This window comes from Uloborus diversus, chromosome 4 (assembly GCF_026930045.1).
Source record: "Uloborus diversus isolate 005 chromosome 4, Udiv.v.3.1, whole genome shotgun sequence".
NCBI lineage: Eukaryota > Metazoa > Arthropoda > Arachnida > Araneae > Uloboridae > Uloborus > Uloborus diversus.
In genome coordinates this window covers 177,482,249-177,509,737 of record NC_072734.1, presented here as the reverse complement: position 1 = coordinate 177,509,737, position 27,489 = coordinate 177,482,249, and the positions used below count along the sequence as shown (strand labels likewise).

Sequence of the window (27,489 nt, the reverse complement as noted above, 5' to 3'; positions counted from 1 at the left end):
AACAAGAGACTTATGTCGCTATGGGTGAAGAAAACAAAATAGGAGTCATAAGTCAAATTTTATAAAAGACATGCTTAAGTAGGGGACATTTCGATAATTGGGAATCTGGCGATCTTTCTTCATTGGCGTCAATTTTTGGCTCCAGCGCCTGCGCGAGAGGTATTTTTCTTTGCAAATCAAAGCAAAGAGATCGGAAACATCTATTTACATATGGTTACTATAAATCAGCAGGGTTGCCAAAATAAAATCATTTATTTCAAAAATGAAACGACCGCGAGAGATTCCAAATTATCGAAATATCCCCTTTAAGTAGACACAATTGAGTACGAAAATAACTTTTTAGTGAAATGTGTTTAAAAAAGTTGCAAACTTCCAAATTAGGAATATCTGACTCTAAAATGGAACATGCGCTTTTTAAATCGACTTGAAAAGCAATGTCATAAGTGGAGTAAAAAAAAAATGATCTGCAGTTTTTATTGATTGTAAATTAGGGACAAAATATATCTGTGCTAAGAACGGCTTCTGGAGAAATAGCGTAAGATCTTTAACTTTACACAAAACTAAACATCCAGCACCAAGCATTCATTTAAATTTTGACGTCGTGAATTCAAATTATGTTTTTTGAAAATCACGAATTGCGATAGCACCCCATTCGTTGAGTTTCTTATTTCCACAAACGGTATGGAATGGGAATGATCAAGAAATTCGCACCCGTCACAATATGACTGTTGATTTTTCCAGAATAGGTAATACGAGGCATATCCATTAAAAAAATGAAATCGAGATAAAGTTGCGAAAGTACCGATAAAGATTTTATGGCCGATGTTCACCAATACGCTTATCATAAAGATTATTTACGGCGCATAACGCTTTGTCTTTTCATTTCTTCACAATCTAAAATGATGAGAGTTATTAATCTGGAAATTTTTATTTAGATGAAGTTTTTCTGTTACAGTCTGCCCACGAACTGTGTGAACCTCCAGTTAAAACGAGTCCTTCTGAATGAGGGTGGGGGGATAAAAATTTGATGCGCGAGCTCCACTCATGATCATTGTATGTTAATTTAGAGGCTAACATACATCTGCAAAAGCTGGCATCCCTAAAAACTAATAGATAGGTCCATTTCCGCCTGTAAACCGGATGTTAGCCTTTCCGTACAATTTGTGGTCAGACAATAAGTGTTTTTTCCTGAAAAACCGTAATTTTACAAACAAAAAAAATAATAATAATGTAAAGAATGCTTGAGTTAAGTTCTAAAAAAATATATAAATAAAATCACACCGCACACTATTTGTAACAATGACAACGAAAATTTGGCTCAAAATAAATATTAAAAACAACCTTCGCCATGGTAGTTTGGAAAATCGCAGCAACATCAACTTTGATCACGTGAGGATAATAAGCAGTTCGTGGTTGCTCACGAAATTATAATCTTTCGACAGTTTAAAGCTACAAAATAAGCCCTCTCATCATATTGCATCTGAGACGGCATCTCATCTTTTTCTGCTTTGATCCTATTGTAGATGATACATTTTACGCAATTCGCTTAAAACATCCTGAATTTTCATTCCAACCTAATAACAGCTCTATCACATACATTACATGCCGTAAAAATCAATTATTACGGCATTTTACTCATTCCTTTCAAACACAAATTATTATACTTATATTTTTAAGCGATATTCTTCTTCGAAGCTTTAAAAATTAAAATTCAATTACAACTTCTGGCTTGTTTCGGATAAAATTGGATTCTGAGATAAATGACCACCTTCCTGCGTATTTATTCTCTTTAATGGAATAAGTTTCCATTATTCGAACCCGCGCATAATCACATGCTTCCCTTGATGAGTATCTCCTAATTCTAGAGCGCGGGAAATAATTAAGGAGAAATGGACCGTAATGATTCGAAATATTTGACTACTTTATGACAGCTTATGGAAATGGACTCACTAATTCAGGTTCGTTTAGCTGAGTGCGGATTCAAATTCTAGAATTCGGCCGAACGTCTCGGTTTACTGGTGTGTTTATCGTCAAGAATGCAATGCTCTATTCGAATCAAGTTCTCCAAATGCTTGTTTTAGGGCGCGCTGGGGTTTTCGAATTTCTTAGATTCGGTCGAACCTTTTTTGATATAATCAACTGGAAGGTAATTGAATCGTTAATTTCAAAGATCATTCAAGGGGCAAAATTGCTAATTTTAGGAAATCATCTGTATCAAAATATTAAATTATTCACTGATGATTCAACATTGTTTATTGAAAGGGATCTACCTACAGTCTGACCACGGATTGTATGGTAAGACAAACATCCGTTTTACAGCTGGAAATGGACGAATCTATTATTTTTTAGCGATGTCAGCTTTTGCAGAAGCAGAGTCTCATTCAAATGAACGGAATACGCGCATCAAATTTTTAACTTTCCCCCCTTATTCACATAGATTCGTCTTATCTGGACATTTGAAAATTTCATGCAATCCGTGGTTGGACAGTAAATATGTATCCATTTGTACTTTAAAACACTGTAATCCTTTTGAAAAATTTTAATACGAAGCTAAAAGTGCTTTTTCGAAGGTTGTCGTTTAACTGGTTTTGAAATAAACTGTTCAATTACGGTGGCACTTATTTTAACGAACCTCTAATTTCCTAATTTGTTCATTACTCAGTACATTTGCACGGGAATGATATTTTTTGCACATAAGGTAAAACACAGTAGTGGCCGGTGTTTCAGTAGTGGGCACTTCAAGATTTAAAATGCACTAGTAGTAGTCACAGTGAAGTATATTTTTAAACAGCTGGTCTACAATATTAATTGTTCCTCTTGAAACACAATGAGCGTATGATAGCTCAACCATTTCTAAATCGTCCCAATTTCTAAAAATGCCAGAATTTCGATTTGTTCGATTTTTATCCATTTTTTCCCAAACCACAAATGAGGCAGTGAGAAGCCAAGGGATACAAGTAGACTATTTTATGTTTCGAGTAAAACGCGTTTAAGGATCAGATCCTAGGTAGGCTTTCATTGAAATTTTTTCTCTAAATCATGCTGTACAGCAGCACCTACCAAGGCTACTAGTACCATCTCTTGCCCCAAGACAAAGGAGAGATTCACCTACCATGTGTACTGGTTATCTCCAAATTTTAATTTTGCCACTTGCATCTTTTTGCTTCTCACTACCTCATATATGAACCAGCAGAGGCTACTCCAAAACCTGAAAATTTCAGTAATGGCCATCTGACATTTTGCCATCCGAAGAATTTACATTACCTACTTTTAATTCAAATAACTGGATTAATGAAGTTGATTCAATATGATAGTTACATTAAGTACCTACAAAAATTCACATTACTATTGTTCATTTCTTTCCTTAAAGTACAAAAGTAAACTTGAAGTGGTCACTACTGAAGCACTGGCCACTACTGGTGTTTTCCCTTATTTGTGCTTTTTTCCTAGAATTTTAAACTTTGGCTTTTAACTGCATCATATTCAAATATAAGGAGCCATCACGTATCATATTATGCAATGTTCACTTTCTAAAAAAAAGTTTCCGTATTCGAAAAATAATCATCTGAACATGTGCTGTGACCGTGCGGTTGCGTCTGAAATCTAAAAACCGGTGTTCAACAAATTCCAGATCTGTTTGTCCAACATATTGTCCGCTCTCGAAAGCAAAACTAGCGCTCAGGATTGATTCGATTTTTAAAAGGGGTGATATGTTGAGAACAGCCACTTTCCACTCTCACTTTCTATATCTGTCTTTTTCGACGGGGGCCGTGGTGGAATGATCGGTAAGGTGTCAGACTTCTAACTGAAGGCTCCCGGGTTTGATGACAGCCGGTCGAAGATCCTCCGTGTTCGTCAATGGTGGCTGGGATGCATTAAATATGCTGTGGTCCTCCAAGTGAATAAACCTCTGGAGTTTCTGGACCAGAGGTTGATCGGCTCCAGGTCTGTATAAAATAAAAAGAAAAAAAAACAGAGATGTCTTGAGGGTCTCCATCCAATTGGTTAAACCACAAATAGGGGTGGACATATCACACTCCAGTGTGATACGTCTTTTTCGAGGCCACTTTGGAAGAACTGCTGAACAAGTTTTTTTGCATTTCCAATTTGAATCCTTTAACTTGGATTCCGCCCCTATTAAGATAAAATCAGTGCAAGTCTGACGAATGTGCAAATACGCGGGAAGTGTCGGGTAAGGAAAACGGGCAGTACCACTTATTTAATCTCTCTGTCTCTCACTGCTTCTCTGTTATGAATTTTCAAAGCAGCGGAGTTCATTCTAAAACTCCCTGTATTGCAGGGAGGATAAGATGTTTACTATTTTGATTCTTAAAATTTAAACTGCTTGACATTTCCTGTTAGAATTCAACTTTTTTTATATTGTTATTGCTTCTTTACAATTCTATGATTTTTGACTACATTTTCTAGGCACACTTCTGATTTTCAATTCATTAAATTTACTTGTACAGACGATTAATATATCTCTGGTTTCAATTATTTTACCCTTTTTTTAAAGAAAGTTCCGAATTTTCCAAAGTCGAAATAAATTTGTCAGACGTCCCGGGAAAAAGTTCTTTACATTTCAAATTACTAAACAATATTCCTCATCACCAATCAACAATTCATACTCCCGAAATTGATTTTTATCTCGTAAAAATAAACACCTGAGCCAAAATTTCAATTTTCCATGCATCATGTTTCGTTCCACCTCTCAGAAAAAGATCTGCAACCTCAGCTCTTAAATGTTTGAGAGCTGATTATAAATAGTCGCTCCCTGATTATGCTGTCACCAGAATAATCACCGATAAATTACTTTATTTGTTTAACGATTTCCTTTATGGACTCTAATGGTTGTAATATCTTATCCGTATTCTTGCAATCAGATAAACGGCTTCATTAGAAGCCCTGTTCGTACTTTTTACTGTCGCCTTAAATGAACTCATTTAATACCTAAGGTATTACACAATTTCTTCCCTGCAGTAATTAATTTGGGTTTCAGGAGCTTAACCGTGTATCATTTTAATGAGGGTATCAACGCCGCTTTCATTTTTTGCAAGTTTTATGGAGTTTGTGCTTATGATTGTGTATCTAGACATCGGCCCAGATTTGTTGAAATTAGTCGTGGTGTTTTGTATAAGCTCGAAAAGCAAGTAATGAATTTGAAAGGTAAAAGATTCAATATCACTTTACGCCTTTGATTCATATTTTTGGTTCGTGTCTTCAAAACAAGAGTGTTTAGTATTTTTATTTAAGTTGTAAATGTATACTTGCATTTATTGGTCAAGTAAAATGTCTCTTGCCACTCTTCTCATTGTTCGGAAAGGTGGCGTTGTTGGGTTTGTAAGATGCTGGCCCCATACGACCAATTTGCTAGTTCAAACCCGGTTCAATTTAGTAAATTGTTAAGGTACAGGAATTCAACAGCATCGGTGTGTTTCGCATGATTGTCAACATTTCAAAGTTCTATTGTCTGTTTGACTTAGGTGCACTCTAATAAATTAAATTCGAAGTGTAATTCGTACTGTAAGAGCACATGTGCCTTTATCTGCTGAAAAACTGAATGTTCAAAATTCGCAAGTGATAAAGGCATCCGCTGATAGTGATTCCAGATGAAATAATGGATGCCTGTCAGTCTAGAATGCACTAGGTCTGAAAATTGCGAGAAATCAATACGAACAACAAAAGCGCTTTCTTTTTTTTTTTTTTTTTTTTCATGAATTATTTTAATAAAATATTTGCAAAACTTTGACGTCACACTGTTTACCTATTGGACACGTTTTCCTTCACCACTTTTTCTACACTAAATGTACGGAATGCAATGTTGAAATCAGTGACCATTTGTGGATAACTTGGCGATATTAACCATATTTGGAGCGAAAATTGAGGTGCTAAATACATACAATGCCAGATTGGAGTTATCAGCAGTATTTGGCAAGGTTCATTTAAAACTCCTTTTTTTTTAATTTTTATCAACTATCTCTGTGAAACTATCGTGTCTTCATGGACATGCAGTGCCTCAGGAATTGAATTCCCGCGGTATTTCACTTTACTAACATTATTTGGACCCAATTTGATGTGTTATTAATGGACTAATCTTAACTAAATTATAAATTATTTGCATTTAAATTATAACTCAAAAAATATTACATATTTTACGCCATCATTCTTTAAAAGATTTTTGAATTATTTGTTGAAAATTTGATCCTCTCGTATTAGCAGTCAGCCATCATAGGGATATCTTGATTTTTCTTTCAAACCGTCAGCGTTACACTGTGCCCTTCTTCTCTTATTTTTCTCAATATTCTAGGAAACCTATCGCTCATATATATTTCTTATGCTTTGAAAAATCGATTAGTTTAAAATTTTCCCAAGTATTTTAGCCACCTTTTAGTAATTATAATAAAAACCGTTTTAAATTTAAAACTCCTACTATAAATATCATTCTTCTTCACTACTTTCCTCATGCTAAATACTGTTTTATGTTAAAAATTCGTTAATGAAATGTGTTATCAAATGTAGATTTCGGTAGTAACATTCATATTTAATCTGCATCTTCTTTTACGGAAAATGGTTGACATTTCGTAATGAGCCAGTGTTGCTCAAAACCAGCAAACAAATCATTTTGCATTAACGATTTTATCAACATTTAATAAGCATTTTTAAACTACTTTTAATCCGTCGCCTTAAAAAATAACAGAGGAAAATTTTAAACTAATCGATTTTTCAACTGCAATAAACTATTTTCAAATTTACTCTTGTAAACAGAGCATGACATTTTAATTCCAGATTTATTATCTCTTCTAAACTAAATCGATCTCTAGTGGGATTAATGAGAAATACTTTCGCATAACTATAAAAAGATCGGCTTTAGAAAAGAATTGAAAGGATTTTTTTGAAAAACTATTGCATAGTCAGGTTCCTTGACTTTTTTTTTATGTTACCTGTTGATGCGATAGATAAAATGAAGTTTTATCCTCAAGGCGATAAAAATCAAAAACGTTCTTTTGAATCTAGAAGAAAATAATAGTGAAGATTTTTTTCGGACTTTCAATTTCCTCGCCAAAGATTTGAAAAAGGGTATGGAAGGTATCTTCTTTTTCGGCTTGTAGATTTTTTTTTCTCTTTATCGAAACTTTTGATAAAATAAAAATTTCTTTTTAGATTCCCGAAAATACTTAGAACTGTGGCATTTCGTATTAAGCTTTTGATATAACAAACTTGTTGACTTCATACTTTGAGAAGTATTTGGTTAGCTCACTTTGCTGCTAAACACTAACAAATAATTTATTTAAAATAAGTAATAACAACGTATGATAACACAATATGGCACAAAGTTTTATTGCACAAACTGCATATTACTTTTCACTTTTCACTTTTCAGTCCCCCGTACCTACCGCTGTTTGTTGCTTAACCAGTTGAATGGGACCCTGAGCATAGCTCTAATTTTTTGATCCGGACCAGAAACCGAACAATCCCTGGTCCAGCACCCCAAGAGGTATCGTTTTACTTGGAGTACTTTGTGACCACGAGAACATTTAACATCCCCCAATCGCCATTAATGAAGACGGTGGATCTTCGACCGGCTAGGATTGAACCGGGGACCCTCTGGTCACAAGTCCTATGCTTTGTCGATCAGGTCACCACAGCCCATTGCAGATTACTCCAGACATGTGTTTCGGGGTTCAAGGAACACCTTTTTCAATGCAAAAAAGTGAGCTTTAAAAAAAGGTGTCTTTTCATCCATAAGCTCATTTATTTCACATTGAAAAAGGGGTTACTCTTATTCATTTATTACTAGCTGCGTCGTCCGGCTTTGCACAGTCTACCTCGAAAGTGAAAATTATGTCAAGTGACGCGTGTTCAACAATCAGGATTCAAAAAAAAAAAAAAATCAATAAAAATTTCCGGACAGATCGCTGAAAAATAACCAAACAGGAAGAAATTTAAATCCTCCGACTACAGAAAAAACTCCAAAACAAATGCAAGAATTTTATTTGTTCACAGTCGAGAAAAAAAAGACGACAGATCATTCTTTTCAATGATTTTATTGAGCTCACGTAAGTTGTTCAATTTCCGATTTATTATTGATGTTCCCACATTTAAAATGCTGAAAACTTTTTTCCTAGTGATTTTACAGCCTCGGTAGTTTTATGGAAGTATATCTATTTCAGGGGTATTTTTCGCGGGCGTTTGAATAGACTGAAATCAAGACAATCGGATAATTGTTTCGGGAAGAAAGAGACATTCCTTTTGACCCCCCCCCCCCCCACCCTACGGTCCTTCTCGGGTGCCCAAGTATCTCTCTGCCAAATTTGGTCGAGATCCGACGTAAACTGTGGGTTTGTATACGGAGCATATATTATATCGATGGAAAGTTCAAATTCAACTATATCGATTACATCAAGCAATCACTATGGTAATGCTTCTACCATAGTGATGAAGCATACCTTTTTATTTTAAAACATACACGACCTCCATCATTTCAAAACATACAAAGTAATTAGTTTTTGCAAAGAAATCAACGTTTGCTTAGTTTTTTGTCTATTTATCTTAATGGAAGAATGAGATTAGCTTATATCTCGAATAACCAGAGACTTTAATCCCCTTCAACCTTACAAAGCTATTCCGTCTTTTCTCAGAAATTCAAGTTCGCTTATTTGTAGTCTATTTATCTTAATGAAACGATTTGAGCTTAGCTTAAATCTCAAATATAATCTGATACTTTAGTTCCCTTCAATTGCAAAACAGGAATTTCTTCGTCTCTAAAAAATATACCCTTGTTTATTTTTAGTCTGTTTATCTTAACGAAACAATGTGAGATTAACTTATGTCTCTAATAACCTGAGACTTTAACTCCATTCAACCTTACAAAGTGATTCCATCTTTTCTCAGAAATCAACGTTTTTCTTGTTTTTAGTCTATGCACCTAAATGAAACAAAGCGAGTTTAGCTTATGTCTTGCATAATCTGAGACTTCTATCTTCTTCTACCTTACAAAGTAATTCCATTTTTTCTCAGAAATCAACGCTTTGCTTGTTTTTAGTCTATGCACCTAAATGAAACAGAGCGAGTTTAGCTTATGTCTCGCATGATCTGAGGCTTCTACCTCCATCAGCCACACAAAGTGTTTCCATTGTTTCTCAGAAATCAATCCTTTGCTTGTTTTTAGCCTATGCACCTAAATGAAACAGAGCGAGTTTAGCTTATGTCTTGCATAATCTGAGACTTCTATCTCCTTCAACTTTACAAAGTGATTCCTTATTTTCTCAGAAATCAACGTTTTTCTTGTTTTTAGTATATGCACCTAAATGAAACAAAGCGAGTTTAGTTTATGTCTCGTATAATCTGAGACTTCTATCTCCTTCAACCACACAAAGTGATTTCATGGTCCAACATTTATTTTCAGTCTAATAATGAAACAATGTGAATTTAGCTCGAATAATCTGACACTTCGATTCCATTATACCTAGTAATTCCTCCTTCTCTAAGAAATAAACGAATGTTTATTCTTTGTTTATTTATATTTTTGAAACAATAAAGATTTTAGGATATGTCATGAATAATCTCAGACTTCTATCCCTTTTTGTAAAAAAAAAAATTCTATGTATCATTCCGCAGATTCTTCTCTAAAATTACATCTAATTGCCTTTACTCTTCCGTTCTAAACATTCTAACACTTACACCTGCGGCCACTCACAGAATGTTTGTTTTCTGCCTTGTCACGCACAAAAGTACTCTTCCATCTCTTTCTCACGAGAGGAATCAGAAAGGGAAAAGAATATGTTTAAGAATATACAAACAAAAGAAAGCAGGCAAAGGAAGGGAAAAAAACTATCTTCATAGAACCATCCCTCCTCCGATACAGAATGACGTTTGACGAATGTGCCTCTTTAACGTTCCTTATCTGACAAGTAGGATATATCGGGAAAGAAAGAACGATTGAAAGTTCAGATTTTGTGAAGTGGCTTGTTTGGGGGAGGGAGGGGGGCTTTGGGGGGCTTTTCGAGAGATAATCATCTGCGTTAATGGATATTTTTCCTTTCTGCCATTTTGGCCACAGGCTGCTTTGTACCCTTCTTCGTCTTTAATTTGAATCATAGTTTTTCGATCATTGATCAAATTTCCAGAATGCGTGTGACAAGCCTGAGAATGGAGGTTTTATTTGCTCATGCATTCCGTAGGATAACCGGTATTGCATTGAAAAAAAAATAAGACTAATAATAATTACTTCAGCTGTAGATGGTTGAAAATGCGAACTTAAAGAAATGGAAGATTGGAAATGAAAATTTTAAAAGAAAAATGCAGAGCGATCTAGAAATAATGGTCTGCTTCTTTTCCTTATTATTGATCATTTTTGCTACATTGAAAAGCGTAATTTTTCAAACCGTAGGAAAAAATTTGCATTTTTGCTTTTGTTGTATTCCCACATCAATACTTCCAAACTAATAATGAAATGAAGTAGGTCCTTGCAAAAATATACATCGATTTTTCAATCCTATTTTTACAGATAATTGTTTCCGATGCAGAAATTTATGTTCGCAAAGAACACATCGTTTGATAACGTTTATGTTAACAAACTTATGTATAAATCGAATCAGTTAATTAATACGTTCGGTGATACTGTCAAAAAAAGCACGTTCTCATATATATAATAGCGAATTCACTGATCGAGTAACGCTGACGTCACCAACAATAAAACTCGCGCCACGGCATGATAATTTGATAATATTTTTTTCGTAATGTTTGACATGCAGGGAAATGCTTTATTTCGGCAAGGCTGAACAGGATCAACTTAACTGTTTTACTGGTAAGACTGTCATTTTAGGAGAATGAAGAAAGCAAAAAGTGGTCAACAATGAACGCTTTCTACTGGAGTCATAGGGTTAATCCTCTGGAGTTAGGGTTAAAATTTTTCAACTATCAAAATATCACCAAACAGGAAAGTCATTCGTTCAGATGTAGAATCAAATTTCACCGTCCATACCTTGACGGGCGATGTTCAAGATTATGCATAAAAACTTGATTTGGATTTTCTTGTCTGCATGTTATTTTTTGAAAACTCGTGAGTCAGGTAACAGTGGTTAAAAGTTAGTATACCAATGTTGGTTACCGAGCTAATTTTATCATTCACCCCTTAAGACAAACAAGCTTGAACAGGACTTTTTTCAAGACTTAATACATCCCTCTAGTGGTTCTACTTCGACACATTGTTGTTTGAAAAGATTTTTTTAAAATAATGAATGGGGTTAAAAACATGCAACTGCAAAAAAAATTTATTCCCCCATAAGCTATAGTTGAGGAAAACATATTGAGAAATTATTTTCATAGTGTCTTCAGCTGTGCTGTGCTACCTTGTAGAATTCGTTCTTATAAATTTTTACTACAACATAAACAAAATAAACTTTTAATTAGCGTAGAGTGTAGTAAATACTCAAATTAGCTGTTGCTAAATATCTGCCACTACTTTTTTGCAAATTTCTTATTAATGCTTACCCATTAAAGTAGAGCAAGAGACAGTTGATGCCAAGTACTTATTTTTTCCCCTTTAGAAATTGTTTAAAAGCAAAACTATTCCCCTGTTTTAACCGAAAAAAATAATAAAATTAAAGACTACTAAAAACAAAATAAAATACCCTAATTTCAAAAACATTTAATGAAACAAGATGTTTCATTAAAAAAAACTTCAAGTGGAGCAAGTTTAAGTCCAACCTCTTTTTTTAACAGCAATCAACTTGATTTTCTACGCCGCGCGTTTTTATAACTTTGCTTAAAAAGGAAAAAGATTTGAAAAGTTATAAATTAGTAACAATATACGAAATGTTCAGAACAAAACTGCTTGTAACAGTGTCATGAGACTGTATAAATTGACGGTTAAATTTGATTATTCAACTTTTTCAAATGTTCCCATCATCAAAATATTTATTATCCTAAATCTGAGATTTAACGCCGTAATTGCAAACGCTATTTTGAATAAGGCTATATCAATGACAGAAATGTAATGAATTGTAGTGAAAAACTGTCACACAAATAATTTCACGAATGAAGTTCGTTAACTTCCGACAATCTAAAGTGACTATTTGCAGAAGAGTTTTCCCCCTGTGATTCTCGTCAAGAAAAATCACCCCTCCATGTAATCTTATTAATCATAAAGAATCCTAAAAACACGTTTGAAAAAACGAATATGGGATAATCTGGACATTTTATATCTAGTTTGAAAATACGAAAAATTCCTTTATCGTTAAAAGTATCGTAGAGAGAGTTTTTGGCAAATAGATAAAATTCTAAACTTAGTTCTATAAGAAAACAAATTAAATTTCGATTCAGTTTTCTAAAATAACTAGAGAATGATTCTTTCTCACTCTCTTTTTTCTAGGATATGATAGCAAAAGTTTGAACGGGGGAACGAAATATTTTAATTTAATTAAACCACTTTTATCATACATTTAAAGACACATTAATTTGAAGGCTTTCTTCCGCATTAGATTTTTGCAATAATAAAATTAAACTCAAAACTCTTTTATTAGATATCTTATCGCCCTACGAAGCAGCATATTTAGCATTTTTGAGACGTAAAATGTTAGAAAAAGTTTAAAATTGCAATTTGTCTTAAACATTTATTGAAGCATTTTATTCAATTAAATATCTATTTATGAAACTAATTTTACTGAAATACGTTAGAGAAAGTTTGGAAATTTATGCGGAAAACCGTATGCATTTTGCTTTAATTTTTATATAAGATTTTCAACAAAAAATGCATAAACACAGTATTAACAGAAAAAAGTCAGGATTTCATTTTTTTTTTCCAAAGTAAAATCAAGTATGCGCAAACTGAAAAGTCTGCTTTTTATCTCCGAAAATATATACACAAAGTCAAATTGAATGCGCAATTCCTTAACCTAAAACTAAATTAAATTATATGCAGCTCGGGTAGCCTTAATTTTACACTCAATTATGAAATTACCAAATACATATTACAGGAAGTAAGGAATAAAATATTATGGGGTCTAAAATTATTACATGAACTTCTCGATTTGGCTCGTTCTTACAGTTCGAAGATTGGTTCGAAAGCACATTAACAAAGGACATCTTACTTTAACAGAAATATTGTTGATTCAATTTTTATATTTACTACTTCACACCATTTTATCATTTTTTCTTTCGCCTTCTCTTTCTTCACGTCAAGCTGACTGAGATATTCAGCCGAGTTGTTCTCAGAATCATAGAGTTTAGGAATAGCACTTATATTAGACTTTAAGGCCGTGGCAATCGCTGAAACTCATGGTAATAAAGAGGGCGCCACAGGGCACCCCTGTTTCCATTACTTTGCCATTGATTGGTGGATGCAGGGGTTCTCTGTGGCGCCTCTTGCGGTCAAAATGGACGACGTCCAATCAAAAATATAAACAAGCTTTGAAACATTGATATTTATTGGTGGATGCATGAGCTGCATTGAAACGTTGACATTGATTGGTGTATGCATGAGCTGCATCGGTTTAACACAGAAATGTCAAAAATTGTCAAGGCACGTAAGCGTAGCGGAAATTCAGTCGGGCCATGCTCGAACAGAGGAAACGTTTTCACTTCTAGGGCAAAGAATTGCTTCGGCACAGATCATCAATTTTAAGCGTGTATAGCTTTTTCTTAAGTGAACAAATCGTTACGAATTTCGAGAGTAAAAATTTTTCGTTGATTACTAACATAAAAAGTAATGATTATTCATCAGGCTGCAAAGCCTGATGAATACTGCCTGTGTTCTTTCTTTGTTATTATTCTTAAACATTTCAGAATCATATCCCTTTTTTATTTGTTTACTAGCTGCTTTGCACGGTCTACCTCGAAAATAAAAGTTATGTCAAATGACGAATGTTCAACAATCAAGCCTTAATTAGAGGGGGAAAAAAATACTGCAAATTTCTCGTCAAAACAAACATTCAAAACAGCAAATTAAAAGTTACCTAATGGATTAAACGCAACTCTCCATAAATGCAAATAAAATCCTTAATTATCTTCTGCTGGCAGTACAAAAAAAAAAAAAAAGAATGTAGTTAATTCGCCAAATAATAATCAAAATAGGAAATTTTTACCTCAAAAAACAAACAAAATTTCTTTTTTAGTCACAGTCGAGAAAAAAAATAGCAACTTTCTGAATGGTTTTATTTACGCTAATTTAAAATGAGCTCGCGCAAACGATAATTTTCCGATATGCAAATGCTGTTCCATTGGACTTAAAAATGCTTTAAATGGAAACTGTTCTGGTGATTTTACAGCCTTTTTTAAAAAAAAATTCGAAGGAAGTAACTGTACACCAGAAGAATTTTTTGCGGGCTTTCGAATGGTGCTAAAATTGAACTGTTCGGATAATTATTTCGGGTAGAAAGAGCCATTTAATGCCATTTTCGGGCCTTAAAATTAAAATTAGAACGGTTCGGTACTTTTTTGGCGTTTGAAAACTCACCTACATTCCTTCTCGGGTGCCCAAGTAAGCCACGGATCTCGACCAAATTCCCTTCCAAATTTGGTCGAGATCTGGACTGAACTGTTGATTTGTATAGGGAATGTACATACATACATACATCTTATACATATAAAATCTGAGTATCTATCTATCTATCTATCTATGTCCAAGCTTCTTCTCCCGAACGACAGTGAACTGACCATCGAACCAGGTATCGATGGATTCGTCATCTTCCCGTCTTCATGTTTGGCTATTTAACATAATCCTCCGATAATAATTAGCGGAGATATCAATTAAAAACTATTAATTATGACTCTTAGATTACAAAATCAAATCCCTATTTTTCGAAGGCTTTCCTCCATTCAAATTATTATTCAGTGCTTCATCTCAACTTTCCACAACAACGCTTTTATTAAAATGTATATCGGGTGAAGAAAATCATTGAGATGAAAGATTTGTTGCCATTTTTTTTCTCGAATATGAACAGGTAAAATTCTTGTTTTTGTTTTGAGGCTTTTCCTGTAATCAGGGGATTTAAAATGTTTACTTTTTGGGGATTTTCCGCAATCTGCTGCAACATTTCACTGATTTTTTTTTTTTCTTTTCTTTTTGTCCAATCCTGAGGGTTGAACAGGCGTCACTTGACATAACTTTTATTTTCGAGGTAGACCGTGCAAAGCCGGGCGACGCAGCTAGTACACATATATTCTTTGTTTTATTTACGTAGATTTATTCATTTGTGTTTCTTAACATTTCAAAATTTACCCGGCCCAAAAAAAAACTTCCTGAACATGGGTAAAAGTCTCTCTTTTTACGCATTCGTTTATTAATTTAAAATTTTTCGTGGTAGTTACTTAACATTTTCCATTAAAGTTTTGTCGCATAATAAATAAAGCCCGACTCAGATTGAAAGGGTTAACTTACTAGTCAGATTTTCAAAATCTCTTAAAATGTTCAATAACTGTTATCTAGAGAAATCTCCTAATTGAAGATAATGCATATCTCAAATCTTGTAAAATAATCATTTATCTCGGGACCAAATACGCACTGAGGAAAAGATGATGGTTGAATTACATGGCAGTAAGCAGTAACTTTTGAATTATTTTCCTAAAAATATCATTAAATTAAAATAGTTACATTCACTGTCAATCGTTGGAAGTTATTTTTCCATATCGGCTTAACAATGATATATTGGACTAAAGAGTTTATATATACGGAAAGCTTTCGGCAGTTTAAATAAAGAACTTTGAGTTGCAGTAAAAGACTAAAAGCTTCATAACACAATATGTTTGCCCATTTGTTGGATATTAATAAAATGATGAATATTATAGGTGAAGGTCTGGCTGTAAGAAGTTGGTACGTCGCCATTCCTTTTTTCAGAGCGGTTCATTTTGCTGAAGGTTCAATACGCAGAGGAAAATTCAAGAATGGGTTGGTGAAAGTAGGGTTGCAATAAATATCGCAAAGCTCGTCCATTTTACATATTTTCCAACTAAATGCAATAACTGCTGCAAGTTAAACATTTCAATTACAAATAATTACATAACAAAATATGTAAAAATACATCTTTTGTTAATTATAATCAGTTATAACTAACAAAACAATACTTTGTTCAACAATTCAAACAATTTAAGTTTGTAACATTTGCTTGCAATCATTCAGCGCAATCTTTACTAATAATAAAGCTGAAGGTCTCTCTGTCTGGATATCTTTCTGTCCGGATCTCTCTCTGTCCGGATCTCTCTCTCTCTCTCTGTCCGGATCTCTGTCAATCAGGATCTCTGTGACGCGCATAGCGCCTAGACTGTTCGGCCGATTTTCATGAAATTTGGCACAGAATTAGTTGGTAACATGGGGGTGTGCACCTCTATGCGATTTTTCGAAAATTCGGTTTTGTTCTTTTTCTATTCCAATTTTAAGAACATTTTCCCGAGAAAAATTATCATAAGATGGACGAGTAAATTACCAAGTTATCATAAGGTGGAACCGTAACATGAGCAAGCCAATTGGCGAGAAATTCATCATACATTATTTGTAAATATGCAGGTGCACCAAAAGACCTTTTAATTTTCTACTACTGGCAAAGCCGTGCGGGTGCCACTAGTTCATAATAAAAACAGGTTATTTTCGAACGACCCCTCACGATTTGTCACCGATCCAAGCGTTATTCAAATTCGGCTCATTAGATCGCTGATAACTTTCTGAATTTTCAAGATATTCAACTTTAATTTTATCATGAGTTGAGGAATCTAGTTGGGTTTTAGATTAGGAAAGTTATAAATTCTGCACCTCAAAACCAGGAGGACGTAAGTCAAAAAATTGCGATTTTCTGTTTATTAGTGCATTGTATGTAGAATCTTATTTCACATCAAACACAATTCTTTAAGAAAAATCCTTTTCAATTTTTTACCAGGGTTAAAAGAGCGCGTGTCCCATCCTTTGCATGCGCCAGAAAAAAGTTTTTTCCTCTCTACTGTAAAATTACCATAATGTGACATACGTTCCTTTGGCTTTGAGGTACAGAATTGCTATCTTTCGCGCATGCGCAGTAAAAAATTAAATTGCTTCAAATGCCCATATTTTAATGATTTTAGACATTTCAGTTTCAAGTTTCAGGATTATACTTCTCTTGTATGCTGTCACGTTTTCTGCACGTTTGGTAAGCTTTGATGGAAAACTTTGCATGTTATAAGCCAAAAACCTTCAAATAAAACACATAGTTTTGAAAGAAATGATCATATCTTCGTGAATATCAGTGATACTTTCTCGAAAGTAATGTAAAATAATTGCACATAGTAAGCGAACTAATTTCTGACATTTACAGCTTATTCTCAGCTTTTTACGATTAATGATGATCGAACTATATTTTTGTTTTCCTTAATTTGTTACTGATCCCTGAAACGCAAGGGTGATATAATTTTTATTGAAATATGACACCTGGAGCATATCTTTTATGTGACAAAAGTTTCAAAGCAATTGATCTCTTATTTCTGAAGAAATTCTGTAAAATGTGAACATTTGAAAGTGTCCCAATACATTTGGTCAGATAATGTAGGTTATTATTTTTTTAGTTCTAAATAGAGTCTTATATTAGAGGCCTTTCCTCTAAAGTAGTAAAATTCTGCCTTTTCCAGCATTCTGAATTATCAGAAACTCAATCAAAGTAACTTTCTTTGAAAAAAAATAAATGTTTTCAGCATTTTTTATACAGTAGAATACCTTTATAACGCCGACCTATATAACGCAATTCTCTATAAACCGCACAGCTTTCCAAAAGTAAACAAAAGGTTTTCAAGTCTAAAACTCCCTCTGTTTTGCCTTGCAAACATTAAATTTGTTAGGCCATTTAATTTTTGAAACAGTTTTTCATCTTTCCATCTTAATTCAAAACTTTTAAATGAAAATTGATATTCACAGTAAAAGAAAATGGCCAGATGGCTCTTGAAAATGCAGCTGTTATGCAAACCTTGAGGCTAGCAGAAGTGCAGGATTATTCACGCTTTTTATTGTGAAACATATTTAACTGTAAATGACTAATTGTATAATTAGTGCTGTAAACCTCATTGCAGATAAAACTCATTCTGAAGTGCTACTATATAGATTAATTCTTAATAATAGTTACAATATTTGAGAGATGCTCTATATAACGCCAAAACCTGCGAAACGCAAAAGCTCTGGTTCCAAGGTGTGCGTTATAACGGTCATCTACTGTAATACTTTACGGAATTTGTCTAGAAAACAAATATTTAATATCAAATCAATCAAAAGGAGAAAAAATAGGAACCTTGACCAGCAGCTTTCTTTATCATTAAATTTATCACTAAAACTACTAAAGCAGAAAACAGACTCTATCGAAATCTTAAACAAGGCTTAAGCAAACCCATGAATATTGTATACAGGAAACTACTGGAGCAGAGAGTAGCATTATACGGCATATTACAACAATGGGAACCCGCTACCAGGAGAAGAAAAAACTCACTTATCGAGAATATTTTCTTCGCCTCATCAAGCATGAAATACTTGCTCAGGAAAAAAAAAAAGGGATCCCAACTCTTTTTTTAGGACATTGAACTGGGATCCATCACGTCCAGGACAAAGATCATCTCAACGGACTGAGCAAACGATGTGGAAACACCGACGCAGCTTCGCCATTTTCTTATCCACAAGCCTTAAGATGTTTCTTTTTTTATATTTTTTATGCTCTTTTTATATGAGAAGTGAGATACTAGAAAAAGATGGGAAGACACTTTCAATTGCAAGAATTTTTACTCGTCCAAACCATGGATCTTTTGAACTTCAATCGAGCATTCCGAAAACGTTACGTACTGTGTATATTTTGTTTCAGAAAGGGTGGATTTTTTTTATTCCTCTTCTATGTGCCCTGCTGTTGCATAGATATACTGAATGGGTGAATGAGTTTTTACAGCTGAAAGATAAGCTAAACAGCGTTAGGTGAAATATTAAATATATTGATTTTGCCCCGCGATCAATGTAGAGGAAATAATAACAACTTTGATACTTTCTAAGATGTTTCGGGTTTGTGATTAAACCTTGGAATAAAAACAGAAGCGTCTAAAGTGGTTCTTTCTTCTTGGATTAAAACACAATAAAAACACTGAGTCATAAATATTTTTGCGATCTAATCTACATCATAATCGAAATTTTATAGGTTATTACTTTAAAAAAATATTGAAATTTAATTTGAAGAAGGGGATGCTGATCAGCGAATGAGCACTTAAGCGCAATTACATTTTCTTAAGGTTCTGCGTCTGGGTTTTCGGTTAATTGAAATGAAAAATAAAGGGCACCAACCCATGAATGAACATCCTCTACCAGTGACAAACACAGCATTTTTTAAATCTTTTTTAATGCATAAAAGGAAGTTATTATTGCCAAATCATCTAAGAAAAAACTTTTGAAAGCTTGTTTGTTGGAAAAAAAGAGAGAAAAAAAAACAAGGTCTGTTGCAAAGACACACGATAGAAATGAACTTTTTTCTGTCGTAAAGACACACGATAGAAATGAACTTTTTTCTATCGTAAAGACACACGATAGAAGTGATTTTTTTTTCTGTAGTGAAAAAAGAAAGAAAAAAAAACTCGTTGTAAAAAGGAAAAAAAAAACGAAGTCCGTTGCAAAGACACGATAGAAGTGAACTTTTTTCTGTCGTAAAGACACACGATAAAAAATGATTTTTTTCTGTCGTAAAAAAAAAGTGTCGCTGGAAAAAAAGAAAAAAAAACTAAGTCTGTTTTAAAGACACACGATAGGGATGAACTTTTTCTGTCGTAAAGACAAACGATTTCTTAAAATAAATAATAGCTCTTCGGAAACTATTTCTCGTTAAGAACCCATTTTTCAAACCTAAACTGTCTTAAATGTAATCGAATGAAAGTTTCTTCTTTTATTAAAAGAAACAGTCGGACATCAATGAAACTAAACGTCTGAAGTTTAACGCCAGTTTGCTTTAACGTGGTTTTCGTACACATACTTTTGTACACATTTTAGTATGGAGACATGAGTAGAGAATCTCTGTACAGAGAAAGCACTTTTAAGGGACTATCTTTAGAGCGGGAATTAGTAAATGGAGGGATCAAGTTCAATCATTGGCTTAGCAAAAGCTGAGGCAAAGATCCTCAAGTCACTTAACTCAACAACGACGAATGGTTGACATGTTTTGCGTGAAACTATGGAAAGAAACCTGACTTCTTCCAATGCTTTGCTTTAAAATATATCACGTGATTTGGTGTCTTTGCTTCACGAAAAAAAGTTTTCACTTCATCCATTTTATCTCTTCTCAATATGCTCATTTGGCCGAGCACAAAGATTTGAATCCATCGGAACCCCGGATTGAGTCCCGGCCAAGACGTTTATGTCATATTCACAACAAAATTGCACATTTAAAAAAAAGCAAAATAGATTATAAACAACGAGAACACTAAACAATACTCGAAGAGCATCAGACTCACGTGATTCAATGCATTCTGTTGATAACCAACAGTTGTACTCAACGCAGCACATGCAAGCACGGACAGCGAGAATGAAAGAATGCGACAAGAGCGCATGCGCGACGTTTCGTCACCCAAAAAACTACGTCACTTCCGTCGCACAAAAGTTTGCCGATCAGAACTGCATAGCCCTCGCATAAAAAGTTTCATTTCAAAATATTACCAGCTATTTATTCACTGGTCGGTCTACCAAATAACTTAAAAGGAAATTGTTTTCTCGAACATTCTATGATGAGTCGTACGATGTATTTTGTTACATTTATGCACACCAAATGGCAAGTACTATGCTCCTCTTTTATATAACGCTATACTTTTCTCTCCCATAAACTTTCTTATTCAAACTCGTAAACAAACATTCAAGGTGAAGTGCTGTGACTTATATTCATTAGAAGATCATAAAAGGCTAGAAAATCGCCCGTCAAGATATGACGGGTGAAAATTGCTTCTCCATTTGAACGGAGCAATTGCCACTTTGGAGATATTTTGATAGTTGAAATTTTAACCCTAATTCCAGTGAATTAACCCTAAACTCCAGTAGATGACTTTCATTGTTGACCACATTTTCGTTCCTTCATTCTCCTAAAATTAGTCTTACCAGTAAAACAGTTAAGTTACCGGATCCAGTTCATCCCTGTCAAAATAAAGCATTTCTCTACATGTCAAACATTACCAAAAAATATAGTCAAATTATCATGCTATGGCGCGAGTTTCATTGGTGATGACGTCAGACCTTTACTCGATCAGTGAATTCGCTAGTATATAAATGAGTGATATTCAGTTTTTTTTTTTTTTTTCTTAAACTTAAGTGTATGTGTTGGAGATGCAAAAGCTATTTAACTTTTAGAAAAGTTTTTTTAACGCTTATAAAGAAAATTTTCTTTTTCTCTACAGGAGCGACTGCTTATGCTCAGCACATCTTTCGATTAGTTATTAAGTTTTACGCACACGAAAAATGAAAATTGATAAATTGGTTATTGTACATTTATCTGTGGGAAATCACTTTTCATTGGTCATAGTAGCACAAAACAAGAAGGAGGAAAGATGAAGTATAACTTCACATGAGAAACAAAGATTTCCAACAATCTCTGTATTTTTACTTCTAAATCGCTTTTGCTGATTGGTTTTTCTTAACCCCTGACGCACAAAGGAAGGTTGTTATAAGTTTGACGCGTCTGTGTATCTGTGTGTGTGTGTGTGTATTTGTCTGTGGCATTCTAGCACCTATAACGGAAGGACCGATTTTGAGAAAAAAAATTTGTTCGAAAGGAGGGTTGATCGAGAGTGTTCTTAGCTAGGTTGGATCTTCGGATGATATTAATCAACGAAGATATCAATTAAAACCCTCTGAAAGGTTTTTTGCAGTGAAAACACAGTTTTTTTTTTAATTAAAACCAAAATAAAGAGTATTTCTTTTGGTATCGGATAGAATGTGCTTGGAACTTCCATGTTATATAGAATTCGATTTATGACGCTTTTTTAAAGCAGATTTTAAATATGGCTAAGCCTTTATTCACGCAATTGGTAACTGAATTCATTGTTGGCCGACAAGGAAATTGAAAGCCATTAAAGTTACAATTGAATCAAAACAATGTTCACGCGGAGCAGAGTTACGTCCTCGTAATTAATTAGTTAATGAGAATGGAGAAACTATTATGCTATCCAATGGTTTAGAGGCTAGATATTACATGACAGTGAATGCTATTTTAAATGTTGAAGATGGTGCTAAGGGGTCAGTAGGTGATATTTTATCACGTATTCCAAGGGAATCAGCTAAAACAAAAGATATTACTGGTGGTCTGCCACGAGTAGCTGAACTTATTGAGGCAAGACGTCCAAAAGATCATGCTGTTATTGCAGAAGTAGATGGTCGAGTTGAATTTGGCAAAGACTATAAGTCAAAAAGGCGTATTTAGAGTAAAGAAATTACATAGAGAGGCCCCGCTGTACTAAGAAATTGAAGCCGGAAGTTGCACCGCTGTATCCCAAGATCCTTAGCTTCTTGCTAAATAACTTGAGATACATTTTGATTCAAAACATTCCATTACTGAATCTCAATTGGTTGTTAATTTAAACTTAGATATTGTTGCAAGTTTATGAAGCACGTATTTGAAATTGCATTAAAACATGAATTAAAATGCAAACCAATCCGCGAGCTATTTTATTCGGTCTCTTTGCGAGCTTGGTGAAAGCTATTCTCGCGAAGCGATCATGTTATCATAACCCCGCCCATCATTGCACCGCTGTATCCCATAATTCCGGCTTCAATTTCATCTCCTTTTTACCATGTAAATTTCTTTACTCTATGCATGGCCCCACTCAATACTTAAGCGCCAGCGCATTGAGTGGGGCGCATTGAGCGCATTGAGTGGGGTAACCGCCAGCGCATTGAGTGGGGCCATGCTCTATGTTAAAAGCAATGATTTAAAATTTTCATCTTTTGCCAGTTTCTATTTGTTAACAAATAAAATACTAGTAATTAAATTTCGATAGTATAAGGCTTTTAAAAAGATTTTCAATTTCCCCTCTTAATTCTACATTTGCGACTTAGTCGGGTTTTTTTTTTTTTAGTTTTTAACTTTAGTTACTTGTTTTCTTTTCACTACTGATGCATTGAGGGTGAGTGTACTTGTAGATTTCTGCCATAATTTTTTAGCCAAATGAACAACCTGAATTTTAAGGATTACCTACTAGAATCTGAGAAATTGAAGCGCAAGTTATAAGTCACTCTTCCATACTTAAAACACACCTAAGTTCCAAAGTTATAATATTTATTACGGCAAAGAGCCTTTCATTTTAAAACTCCAGTTTCTCATTAAACCATTCCTTTTTTAATGAAACTTCATTTTTATATTGAAAACTACGCATTTTTTTCTTAATTTAGCGCGTTTGCTACAAAGTGAAGCCACCGAACGCAGCAAAAGAGAAAAAATACTTCATATTGTCTGCACAGGCACATATAATGCATTTGGGCATATACCGCTAAATGAGAATTCTACATCGTAATAGAATTAAAAAACAGAATGCTTTCTCTAATGATTAGATGCTGAAATAAAAAATATGCAACAAAGCCAAAAAGTTTTGCTTTGTAGCTGGGACTTGTTTAACTACTTTTTCAATAACAATTGCATTTTTATTAGAAAATCTTTTTCAGCTATTGTTATTGTATTCTTTCGTTCTTTAAGAATTATTGGTTGAATTGCTGACAAATACGAACTTAATTACAACAGAGGATCCCAGTTATCACATCAAGAAACTGCAGTTTCGTCTTTCTTATAGACTCATCAGCCTGGAATAGCAAATAGCTGAGCTGGAACGCAAGATTCGCCCACCATTTACAAATTGAACCGTGCCATGGCTGTGGATTCTCACTGGTAAGCTAATTTTGGTTTAGCTACCAGTTTGTTGGCACACCTCAGCTTCAATGATATGACATCTGCCTCCAGTTCGGTTATTCGCAGCTCCAGACTGACGAGTCCACGAAAATTACGAAACTGCAGTCTCTGGATGTGATAACCTGGCTGTCGGTATATTGCATGTTGTTCCGCCTTATCCCTGGCTTTCGGGCGATAACTGAATGCTTACGTACACTGCTCAAACTAATCCTGAAATTTGATCGTAAAAGTGATTGGCATCCATGTTGCCAGTAACTTTTACCGTAAAATCCTATTTTACAGTAAATTTTACGGTAGAATAAACGAGAGTTAAAAAATTCAGCATGTGAGAAGCAGGTTCGAGCTCCGGACCTTCGTATCGGCAGGCGGCTTTGCTGACCACCATACCAGTTGGGACACATCGTGTGAGGGGAAGTACGGTCCTATGTGCTTGATATTGTAAATCACGTGGTGTATCAACTGGCGCTGCTATCGTTTTTTTATTTATTTACTAGTGGTACCCGCACGGCTTTGCCCTTAGTAGAAAATTAAAAGGTCTTTTGGTGCGCATGTATATTTACAAATAATGTATGGTGAATTACTCGCCAATTGGCTTGCACATGTTACGGTTCCACGTTATGATAACTTGGTAGTTTACTCGTCCATCTTATGATAATTTTGCTCGGGAAAATGTTCTTAAAACTGGAGTAGAAAAAGAACAAAATCGAATTTTCGAAAAAATCGCTTCGAGGTGCACACTCCCATGCTACAAACTACCTTTGTGCCAAATTTCATGAAAATGGGCCGAACGGTCTAGGCGCTATTCGCGTCACAGAGATCCAGACAGAGAGACTTTCAGCTTTATTAATAGTAAAGATTTATTTATTTATTTATTTATTTATTTATTTTTTGGTACAATTTACTGTAACTTTTTTCTGTACTTTAAACACTACATTTTACAGTAGCATTTAGAATAAAAATTTCCTGAATTTTTAACAGTGTACTTAATTGTTATAAAAATAAACCGATTCCATATTAAGTAAAACTATTTTGCGTTCGTGTAACCCCGTCCATTCTTATAATGAACTTGACGAACAAAACCTTTTATTTTTCAGGTTAAAGATGAATGGAAGTATGTTGCTATGGTGCTCGACAGGTTATTCCTTTGGATGTTCACCGCAGCTTGTGTCATTGGCACTGCTGGCATCTTTCTTCCTGCTCCCCTGCTTTACGACACTGATGAGCCCATCGATATAATAAGCTCCAAAGTGGCACAGGTTCTTCAGGACTGATCAAATAATGCAAATGACGCACAAAAATAGAATGGCTGGAAATTTATTAGTGGCATCAATGTATTTATAACTGTCCCAAAACAAAAGAGAGAACTTCAGTTAGGTTTTTTTTTTCCAAAATCGCCAAATGATGGGGATAACGTTGCAATTTGACAACTTTCAGATGAAATCAGATAGGATTAGAGTTGCATGGCAGATTGTACTTTACACTGTTTGGTTAGCACTTAATATTTTCGCTTATAAAGTTTCTTTTTATCCTTATACTAGTGGCACCCGCACGGCTTTGCCCGTAGTAGAAAATTAAAAGGTCATTTGGTTCGCCTGCATAATTACAAATAATGGATGATAAATTTCTCACCAATTTGCAATGTTCATTTGCTCGCCCATGTTACGGTTCCACGTTATTATGATTTAGTAATTTACTCGGCCACGTTATGATAATTTTGTTCGGTAAAATGTTCTTAAAATTGAAATAGGAAGAGAGCAAAACCGAATTTTCAAAAAATCGCTTGGAGGTGCACGCCCCCATGCTACAAACTAACTTTGTGGCAAATTTCATGAAAATCGGCCGAACGGTCTAGGCGCTATGCGCGTCACAGAAATCCAGACATCCTACAGACATCCTCCGGACATCCAGACAGAGAAACTTTCAGCTTTATTATTAGTAACTAGTGGCACCCGCACGGCTTCGCCCGTAATAGAAAAATTAAAGGTCTTTTGGTTCGCTTGTATATTTACAAATAATGTATGGTGAATTTTCTCGCCAATTGGCTTGTACCGACGTTACAGTTCCACGTTATGATAATTTTGTATCTCGCCAATTGGCTTGTGCCCATGTTACGGTTCCACGTTATGATGATTTCGTAATTTATGATAGTTTTTTTTCTTAAAATTGGAATAAAAAAAGAACTACATCGAATTTTCGAAAAATCGCTTCGAGGTGCACACCCCCATGCTACATACTAACTTTGTGCCAAATTTCATGAAAATCGGCCGAACGGTTTAGGCGCTATGCGCGTTACAGACATCCTACGGACATCCTACAGACATCCTACAGACATCCAGACATCCAGACATCCTCCGGACAGAGAGACTTTCTGCTTTATTATTAGTAAAGAAGAAGTACATTAAGTGAATGGCTCATTTTAATTACTTGGGTATTGGAAACACTATTTCTGTTACTTTTTGTTCAAATCCTCGTAAGCTGAATTTCTTAAATTCTACATCCTCCTGAAGTAATGGAATGGTGTCCGTAACATTCTTTGCTTGCGCTTCAAGATTACACAAGTGGACAACGTGAAATAATATTTATCTTTTGGTATCTAGATAGAATCAAAAATTCCCTAAGCAACAAAAGCTTTCAAAATTGACACTCTCCCAAAGCAGCTACTGAAATAAAACGTTTATTTTCAGTTGGAGATGTAGAACTGGTAAAATAGTTGATTATCTTGAACCAGTTCTGTTGGTGGTTCGGATAGAGCCATTTGCTTCTTTTCTGAGGCTGAAAATATTTAATCCGAGCATCAACCAACGGTGATGTTTTGAAATCTAATCATCATCTATATCTTTCCAATCATATTACATTCATTGATACTAACATATTATTGAAAAATATTTAATTCGAGTGTCAGCGAATGGTGATGATTTGAAATCTAATCATCATCTTTCAAATCAAATTATATTTACTGATGCTACATATTATGCAATAATACTTAATTCGAGCGTCAACCAATGGTGATGTTTGAAATCTAATCATCATCTTTCCAATCCAATTATGTTCACTGATGCTACATATTATGCAATAATACTTAATTCGAGCGTCAACGAATGGTGATGATTTGAAATGTAATCATCATTTTTCCAATAAAATTATAGTCACTGATGCTTTTCTATTATTGAAAAATATTTAATACGAGCGCCAACTAATGGTGGCTATTTGAAATTTAATCATCAGTCTTGCAATCAAATTCTATATTCAGTAACGTTTACATATTATTGTAAAGTACTTAATCCGCGCGTCAACCAATGGTGAGGCTTTGAAATTTAATCATCATTTTCCTAATCAATTACATTCACTGATGCGAAAATATTGTAAAACATTTAATCCGAGTGTCAACCAACGGTGATGATTTGAAATCTAATCATCATCTTTCTAGTTAAATTATAATCACTGATGGTTACATTCGGAGAATACAGATAACAGTGAAAGCCGTTTTTAAAAACTGAAAACGAATAAATCTGGCCCGACGATTTTCTTCGCACCAAAACAAGTGCTCCCAAACAACCTAATCATAAGTATTGTGACAATATAACATCCTGTTGTAGAGCGAGACAGGAAATGAAATTAAAATGTGACATAAATG

General features: G+C 34.4%; 1 protein-coding gene across 1 annotated transcript in view; it reads left to right on the top strand.

The window, feature by feature from the left end:
* Window positions 1-25,126, top strand: part of LOC129221017 (acetylcholine receptor subunit alpha-like 1) — a 132,187-nt gene extending 107,061 nt beyond the window's left edge. The window contains exon 6 of the mRNA XM_054855453.1: window positions 24,950-25,126. Coding sequence (XP_054711428.1) covers window positions 24,950-25,126 — 177 coding nt within the window. The remainder of the gene's footprint in view (window positions 1-24,949) is intronic.
* Window positions 25,127-27,489: the final 2,363 nt, after the last annotated feature.